Genomic DNA, 9,064 nt, shown 5'->3' on the forward strand with positions numbered 1-9,064 from the left:
ATTTTTGGGAGAACTTAGGGGCACAGAGACCAGCCCCTGTTTCAGTGATGCCAAAGAAGTTTTTTGGTGATTTACAGTGTATTTGCTGAGCGAGTTGGCAGGTGCTCTGAACTGGCAGAGATGGAAGGAGGTCGTCATGCAGAACAAAAACAAGGAGAAAGTCTAATCTGTGGCCTTACTGCTGAATGCAACACAGAACTTAGAAACCGTCTGGGGGAAAGTAATGGGTTGAATGAATCTGGTTGAACAGTAGGAACTATACAGATTTCCATAGGTGGTGTTGCTCTAAGTGCTATCTCTAAATGCTTCCTCTATGAAGGAACCATCATCAAAGCAAATATTTAAATAATGTCAGAGGCTCCTTGACCCTGAAGTGTGCAGGGCTGAGGGGAGGGCATGAGTCACAAAGAAAATAGCTCTGTTTTCCTTGTTGCTCAACCTCTTGCAGTCCTCACCTTTTATATAAAAATTAGTATTAATGAATCCAGCTGACCTTAAAATAAGTACCTCTTTGAGTCAGGTGCCAAGGAGTCCTCCAATGAGAATGTGAAAAAAACCCCTTGGTCATGAAAAGAAAACATCAGCAGTGTTGAACTGATGAATGTGGATTGAAAGAGCAGCCTCAGCCCTTTGGACACCACCGACATTAACAAAGCTCTGATAGAAATCACTGGTCCTCATGCCCTGTGTTTTCCTTTGGTCTCCTGCTCACCTCTGGTTACTTTCTGTTACCACCAAAGTCGCAGTCTTGTGGATCCACTGCTACTTTTAACTGCAGTTCTGACTATTCACGTTCAATGTCAAGTGTCAAACAACCCTTAAGTAAACAAGAACTTTCTGAACATCACCCCAACCATTCCCTTCTGTTTTCTGAAGCCTGTAGGCTGCCTTCTGCCTCACCTCATGCAGGTACAGGCCCAGACTAACCCTGCTGGAGTACACAGAGCTACTCTCATTTCACAGCACAAGTAGGATCAAACTGAAGCTCCAGGGACAGCAGTTTATCTGCCCAGAGTAAGCACTTGTTTTTCTAATATGATTGCAAATTAATTCCAGAGATAACGTGATACCATGTAATTGAGAGTCCTCTGAGCTGGTGGTACCAGAGTCTGTTTTTGCCAAGTCCTCTGCAGACCAGTGAGGATGTTATTGCACCACCAGTAATGAAGATTTAGGGAGTCTTTTCTTGCTTGAAGGCTTGTGTCTTACATCCCTGTGCTGCTAAAGGTCTTTCTCTCATCCCTAAAAATCAATGCAATACTAAATTTTCTTTCTTCCTTCCACCTTCCCTCATTCTTGTATTGCTTGGTATGAGATGGGCCAAGGGCTCTGTGTGTGCTGCAGTTATCCCAAGGTTGACTGGATCTTTGCAAGTTAGAGAGATAAAAAAGCTGTGCAGAGGCAGCTGCAGCCCTTTTTTAAAATCTGAAATGTTAATTTGAGTATTTCCTCAGCCCAACCATCAATTTGTCATGGAATCTGTAAGTGGGTACTTGTCTCTGGAACCTCCAGCCTACTACAGGACAGGACTGAAGCAGGCCAGTGACTTCCCATCTTACTCGTGCCTGCTGCCAGGCTGGGGGTTTCAAAGTGCAGGAGCTCCTGGCACACACAGTTCCTATTAAGCACTCTTCTGAGTGACACAAGGGATGGGAGTGAAGTCTCCAGGCTGCTGTGAAGGCCATCAGGGGGGTTCCTGTGGGTTGGTGCCACCTGGGGCTCTGGGATTCTGCGGGATACAGATGATGGAGAGGGGCTGTGTTCCAGCCAAGGGACCTGTGGGTGCCTGGGATAACCCTTCCCCACCTGACCAAACTCCTGAGCTGCTGTGGAAATGCAAAGAAAGCGGGATAGATGTTAGTAAGAGTTGCAGTGTAAACCCCATTTCTGCAAGGCTCAAAGACAGTTGATCAGAAGAAACCTGTTTATTGTGAGGTTTAGGAAAACAATTTTTATGCAAATTGCTTTTTTTTTTTTTGCCAAGTAATGGAGTTGATACAGAACTTGGAATTATAATTTTAAGAATACAAATACATAGTATCTTCTTCAACAAACACAAAACAGACTTCTCCAGGGAACATTAAATGAACAAATGTTTCCTAAAATAAATGGGCAACAAATATGGGGTGGGAGGGACAAAATAAAACAACAGTCCAACTCAGAAGCCAAAACCCCACTGAAGAAGCAGCAGTCACATCTTCAATTTTATACTCAGGCTGTACTTTCACTTTGCTTTTCCTGTTCAATAGCTGGCAGAAAAAGAGGAAACAAAAACACCATCAATAAACATTACTGTTTATGAACAGTAAACTTAGCCTTCCTATGGAGACAGACTGAGAGAGTTTTGGGGGTGTACCGCCTGAAGAAGAGAAGGCTCTGGGGAGACCTTAGAACCCCTTCTAGTGCTTAAAGGAGCTCCAAAAGAGCTGGAGGGGGACTTTGGACAAGGGCCTGGAGTGACAGAAAAAGGAGGAATGGCTTCACACTGACAGAGGGCAGGGTTAGATTAGATGTGAAAGAGAAATTCTTCCTTGTGAGGGTGGTGAGGCCCTGGCACAGGTTGCCCAGAGAAGCTGTGGCTGCCCCATCCCTGGAAGTGTTCAAGGCCAGGTTGGACAGGGCTTGGAGCAACCTGGGATAGTGGGAGGTGTCCCTGCCCATGGGAGGGGGTTTGAACAAGATGCTCTTTTAAAGTCCTTTCTAACCCAAACCATTCCGTGATTCAATGATAATGGTTCTGCAGGATACAAATTTCTATGATCATACTTAAAGCCAGAGAATGGTTAAATCCCTATTTGGTTTTTTTGGTCACCCTGAAAATGACAACTCATACCCACATCTGTGTAGCTGAAAGGGAGCAGTTCATGATGTGCAGAGCTTCTCTTGTATTTACAGCTTTGGCATTGGCAAGGATAACAAAACAGGGAAAAAACCCAGGTATCTAATGTTGAGGGACTGTGCATCTCCATGGCTATCAGCACATACATCCAGTGTTTAGCAATACTCTTCTGAAGGAAACTGCTCACAAAATCTGCTCCAAATGTTCTTTTCATATCTGAAGCTGAGCATGAATCCTAGGCTTATCTGGCTGCCTGTGTCTGGGAGAAGACCCTGCATGAGAAAAGCTCAGGGGTGCTTTTCTGAGGGAGATTGCCTGTTAGATGAGGATGATGATAGGTTTTGCTTGCAGCGTTATTCCCAGAGAAGGTGCCTGGAGGTCTCCTGCCCGTGGCTGACAGCAGGTACCAGTGGGAGGCAGCAGCTCATCTGCCTGATAACATTAAATCCAGAGCTCGGGCACCCTCTGGGGATACTGCCTGGCGTGCCAGGGATGGGAAAAGGTTCCCCTGTGCCTCCAGAGGAGCTGGTAGCAAGGTAATTACAAACAGATTGATCCTGTTACCAGCACCCAGTGGGAACACTGGTCTTGCTTTTAGCAGAAGCAAGAGCAATCCCATCAGAAAGGGTTTTTCAGACAAAATGCACTATTGGTTATAATTACTCATATGCTTGGAAGCCCAGTATAGAGTCTTAGTATTATCCCCGCTTAAAGTCAGGGATGAGTTTGAGCCTGTAATCCTGTGATTAGTATTCATTTTGCATATGAACTGCAATACAGATTATGTCCTTGCTACTTGTACTTCAAATAGCCTCATAAGCACTTACTTTCTTTAGTGGGCAGTGGATTTTTCTCTCTGGTTTCTGTCTTCTTCAGCTTGGTCTTGTCAAATGTTTCAATTTCTGCAAAATCTGGTTTGTCGGACATGATGGGTCCTGACAAAGAAAGGGAAAACACACCCATGGCTTCATTAGCTAGTGCTGTGATATCAGCCATCTGCAAAGCATTTTCTCCTCAAGAGAAAAAATATAAAAATACCATAAAAATGTTTATTCAAAAAACCCCCACAAACCTAGCACCCAATGTGGGACCTTTCCCTGAGGCTTGGCTCTTTCAGAGCAAAAGAGGAAAGGCATAAATAGAATTTTCTCTAGATTTCTCTGATGAAATTCCTAAAAAGCATAGTTTTCACATGGCAACAAGAATAATCAGTAATAAAGAGACAATGCTTAATTACCAGTAATCAACGGTGCCCCCTGACATAAACCTGTATTTTAAGAAATGCTGCTAACAGGAAAATCTACAATAAACGCCAAATCCAATAGGAACAAAGAGCTTCAATTATGATTTTCTTTTAATTAATAGGATTTGTCTTTTATTCTGAGCCCCCTGTACTGAGCACATCCATCCCCTGAGCTGCTGTGGACACTTCAGCGTAACAATAGAGGACCGGTTCCCCCAGCCCTTTGTTTGCTCTTGCTCCATACCCCAGTCACAGCTCAATGGCTTTGATTATACTCTGTTATAATAAAGAGAAATCCACAAAGCACACCAGCATTTCACCTGTCAAAACTTCCCTAATCCAGTTCCTCTCTTTATTAAGAAATTCGAGTTAAAATCCAGCCTGGGTGTTATTTCCCTTATTTCAGTGGAGTCTCCCATCAAGGCAAGGTTTGGCCCGGAGATGGCTGATATAATTATAATTTTTCCTTCCTGCAGAAAATCAGATTTCATTGCTATCTGCACTGAGACAACAGAGTAAATATTCACAAGGAAAAAATTTTAAAAAAAATGAAAAGCTACTAAAACCACATGGCATTACCGTCTGGCTGCTCTCTCTTCAGCTGCTTGGTGGCCGTCTGAGGCAGTGTGAGTTGAAAAAGGTCAGGGTAATCCCTCCTCTCCTCTCCCCTCCTCCCCCCTCCCGAACCCATAGCTATTAATATTGATTAGTTCAGTGCTGGGATTGCTCAGCGTTTAGGGAAAGGACAGATTGCTCCTGTAGAAAGTGCATGAGGGAGTGAAATGGGAAAACTGACATGGAAAACTGCCAAAATACATCTTGATTTTTCTTTTTTTCTGTTCTCTTCATGTACCATGACAATCATATAGAAGTTTCCCTTCCCAGCATTTTCCAGTGCTGAGGTTTGCAGTAAAGGTGAGGTTTGGGGATTGCTGCTGCCAGATTAGTTTTTGGGGAGGGGATTGTAGGTGCATTCAGCAACATGCCTGGGGATCATCCCCACCTGCCCAGACTGGCAGAAGCATAAGGGGGCTTGGGGCTGTGGAGGGCCCTCAGCACAGCCATGGTGTGATTGCCGTGATCAAGGGCCAAGTCTGAGATTAGCACGGCCCAGGCACCACAGTGACATCCAGGAATGTGTCCTGAAGGGATGTACAATGAATTTCTGCTTGCTCCTGTTTTGGTAGCTATTAATTCAGTTGCTGATGCCTCCCTCAGCCCATGGCTCTGGAAGCAGGGAGAGAAGGGCTGTGTGCATCCTCCTGGATACTGGTGTGGGTTTCCTCTTGTGTACCTTTCAGTGTCTCCATCTGAAATTCCTGTCTAGACTCCATAATAGTCAGAAGGAAGGCAACAAAGTTGGGATAAAATTAACTGTGCCCTAGGAGTACCTGGTTTTCTCTACTGACTATGAGGCAGCCTGAACAATGAGTTCAGAGGGACAGAGATCTCTCAGCTGACTGAGAGCCTCTGGAAGGTCTGTGGATCTTTCTGTTGGCACCGCAGGCTTAGGTAGTGTGGGTTTGAGTCTGATATGTGTGCATGGAGAAAATGGTTTTAATGTGCTTAAATGTGTCTTAAGGATCTCTTCTTACAATGTTTGTTTAAATTAAAACAATGAACAGGCTTGTGGCTGGGCTTGATCTTAAATATTTTTCCCAACCTAAGGGATTTGTGCAGGCTGGCTTGGTTATCTCTGCATCTGCACTGACCACACAAAATCACTGTGTGTGTGCACCATATTTAATGTCAGGACTCAGTTCCTTTGCTTCCACCCCACATATCCAATCAGTTGTCACAAATAGAAAGCTGCATTCCTGCCTGAAACCCCCTGGGAAAAAGCAGGAAGGCAGCCACTTGGTGAATATTTGGTGTAAGCCGTAGCTGAGATTTGGCATTGAACAGTCTTTGTGTCTAGTTTAAAGAGAGAGCATTAACCTCTTTTTTGGCTGGACACAAGATTTAGAAGATCAGAAAAGACTTTAAAACATAATCTGAGTGATTCATGAATCCAGGCAGTTCATGAGTTTCAGTTTTTTAAATATTTGTTCATTTTTAAAATAACAATTATAATTCTGATTGTGAAGAGAGACTAAAAGGACAAAACCTCTTAAAATTCAAAAGTAGCACAACTTCTCTCAGTGGTAGAGAGCAAACAAAGTGTTCAGGACAGCAAAGCAGAAGAACCTCAGTTTGGGTTCTCTGTGTCCTGTCATGGGCTCTGCCCCCAGGATGCACAGCAGAGCTCAGGCTCTTCTAAACATGCTAAGACAGGGTGAGCACGCTTGTTTTCACCACCACTACCACTTTAATTGCCCAATTTATTGGCAAACTTAATATTAAAACCAATTTGGGATATATTGTTTGGGTTTTTAGGCTAAAGATGACCACGTTTTAAATTGAAATTGGGTTGGGTTTGTGAGGAAGGTGCAACAGTGCTAAGCCAAATAACATAATGATGAGAAATTACATGTTCTCACTCTGCTGAAATCAGGAGATACTCATCTCCATAACATCTTGACCATTGCATAAAGTGCCTGTCAAGTTTCTGTAGCTTGTAAATTCGGTGCTGTGGTCAAACACAGCTTGTGTGGGATTCAAACCTCATGTTTACGTGCTCTGTGCAGCACACAGCTGGATGCAGTTTACATATGGAAAGTTTGGAATTTGGCCTGAGGGCATCACATACTTCGAGGGAAAGATGGGTAGGTAATATCTTACTCAGATGCCTTTTCCTTTCACTAGTAATGGAGATATTCTTGCTATATATGCAGCAAAGCTGTTCTTTGTCAGGTTTTGAATTGCAGGATTTCGGAGTCACCATCTTCAGTAAGGGGAACATGATGTTTGCCTGGCCTTGGGGTGACTGTGGTTGCAATGAACCTCAACTTTCTCTGTGTTGCACAGAGGCAGCAGAATGATCCAGTGTATGGAAATGTGAAAAACCAGGAAGCCAGTGGAGCATGCAAACTACAGAACCTTTATGGATGCTCTACACATAAAGCATGTAAAGCTACTTTGGTATGGCTGTGCCTGAAAAGCTGCCTCATACAATGGAAGCTGTGTTTTGTTTCAATTTGTTGCCAAAAGATGAAGGGCTGAGTCAAACCTGCCAGGACTGACACTTCTGATACCAGTGAGTCACCTACCATTGACAGCAGTAAACCATGCCTGGCAGCACAAGCCACTGAGTCTGTCAGACACCCACAGAGCAGCAGGGAAAAACAAACACTTGCTACCAGGATTCGGTAATAGGTGAGAGGAAACGTTTAGAGGGAGCTCAAGTGAAAAGTCTGAAGAGTGAGGCTGGGTGGTTTGGACCCTGCTGCCACTTGACCTTTTCCCTTGGCTGCTGTCACTTGGAAGCAGCGTACCCAGCCCGAGCAGGGCTGGGGCTGCAGGGACATTAATATATATTATCTATCTATCTATCTATGGGCTGTAGCCTTTCGCAGGCTGGGGGATGCTGTGCTCATGTTTGGCACAAGAGGGGCTCTGGAAATGCCAAGTTTCATAGAGACGCGGTGGGCAACTGCCAGAAGAAGGGGTTTCTTTCTCTTTGGTGCAACAGTAGGAATCAAATGGTATCTATTTCCACAGGGAGCTGAGGGGGGACAAAGCACCCTAACGCGAGCAGCCGGGTAGAGGAACAGACGCTCGAGCAGATCAGTGTCTGTAGCTGAGCCAATAAGCTGACACAACTGATTTTATAATCACATTAGTGCTGTCTCGAAATAACACACCCACTCAAATATAACAGTGATTTCATTTTCAAAATGTTGTGGTATTTTTGGTGCTAAAGGCAGGGGATCAATTTGTCAAGGCTGAAAGCTGGGCTGGAATCTGCATGCACCCTAACTCCTGTAGGTCCCCGTGAGCACTGAGCAGGTAACAGGATTGGGTGTACTATGATCTGTCCTTAGAAGGTTTCCCGTCCTCAGGGGAACAGGAAAAAGAAAAGACTACAGCTTCACTGAAAGGGTTTTCTTAGTTCTCTTTGTGCCTTTTGTTCCGTCTTGCTGCCAAAAAAAATATCCCTGTTTGGGAACGGAGACAGGTTCCCAGGCTAAGAGACAATGAATCCTGGGGGTGTAAGGAAGGCACTGATCCCTCTTTGGCAGACTGTCTGCTGTAATGCTGCACTGCCCATGAATAAACACTCGACACTTGTCTTACAGTGGATGTTTTATCATTACCTAAGGTGTTTCATTTTCCTTATCAAGACCATTGAACCTTGAGGGTAGGTACATGGAGAAGATGAGGGGGGAGGAGAGGCAGCTGTAGATAGTCCTTCTCCTTGGGCTATTTTTTCCAACCCCATGTTTTCCAAATAGCTCAGGAGTTCAGACAAGTCTATATCAGAAGCCCTGTTGCAGCAAAGAGCAAAAGGAGAAAACATAAGCTCGTGGGAGTAGAAATTTCCTCTCTCCCTTTTTTTTTTTTTTTTGATATTATAAAACTTGGTATGGGGGTGAATTTTTAAAAGTTTAACCAGATGGAGATTTTTGCAGCAGAGCTTTCTCAAGAACTGACCCAAAAGCATGTCTTCCAGCACAAAGTACTTGGCTCTGGCCTGGCCCCTTCTAGCAAAATATGTTGACCTGTGCATGCATTATTAAAGGAAAAAGTAGAATTAATACAGAATGTCCATGCACAGGCTTCCCCCCCAAAGCCAGGGTGGGGAAAGAAGCAAGTGATGTGTTAGTCACATAAGTTAGTGCTACAGAGCACATGATAGTTTGTAATGAATAGTGGTATAGAGACTCAAGTTTAGCATGACTTTGAGTTTTTAACAGTCTTTTTTTATTTTCCTCCTTTCTGTCTCTGGACAGAAGCATCTCCTGCAAGCAGAGTTTAGGGAAAGAGTAAGACAGGGAAATCTTGGATGAGCATTGGGAGTGTGCTCAAACATGGCTCTTCTCAGTGTAGCTGGCTGCTCTGGAATTAAACAATGCACTCTTGGGATTCTCCCCCTCTGCTTC

The 9,064-nt window shown here is 44.2% G+C and overlaps 1 protein-coding gene across 2 annotated transcripts; it reads right to left on the bottom strand.

Annotated features, from left to right (window-relative positions):
* Positions 1-1,906: 1,906 nt before the first annotated feature.
* Positions 1,907-4,762, bottom strand: LOC116451689 (thymosin beta-12-like). Of its 2 annotated transcripts, none has more exons than XM_032125358.1 (3): positions 4,662-4,762; positions 3,667-3,774; positions 1,907-2,249 (listed from the first exon to the last, which is right to left on the bottom strand). In XM_032125358.1, exons 2-3 carry the CDS (start codon positions 3,764-3,766, stop codon positions 2,212-2,214), a joined length of 138 nt encoding a protein of 45 aa, XP_031981249.1. In that variant the 5' UTR covers positions 3,767-3,774; positions 4,662-4,762; the 3' UTR covers positions 1,907-2,211. The 2 variants fall into 2 exon arrangements, with proteins under 2 accessions (XP_031981249.1, XP_031981250.1); XM_032125359.1 differs by lacking the exon at positions 4,662-4,762 and adding an exon at positions 4,403-4,536.
* Between the last annotated feature and the right edge of the window lie 4,302 nt (positions 4,763-9,064).

The sequence above is a fragment of the Corvus moneduloides genome, chromosome 15 (genome assembly GCF_009650955.1).
Source record: "Corvus moneduloides isolate bCorMon1 chromosome 15, bCorMon1.pri, whole genome shotgun sequence".
Taxonomy (NCBI): domain Eukaryota; kingdom Metazoa; phylum Chordata; class Aves; order Passeriformes; family Corvidae; genus Corvus; species Corvus moneduloides.

Bases quoted from the DNA above. Each gene is read 5' to 3' on its own strand.
- LOC116451689 (XM_032125358.1), bottom strand. From the start codon at position 3,766: ATGTCCGACAAACCAGATTTTGCAGAAATTGAAACATTTGACAAGACC. The intron at 2,250-3,666 runs GTAAGTGCTTAT...TTTTTCTGCCAG, and splicing joins TCCACTGCCCACTAAAGAAA to CTATTGAACAGGAAAAGCAA.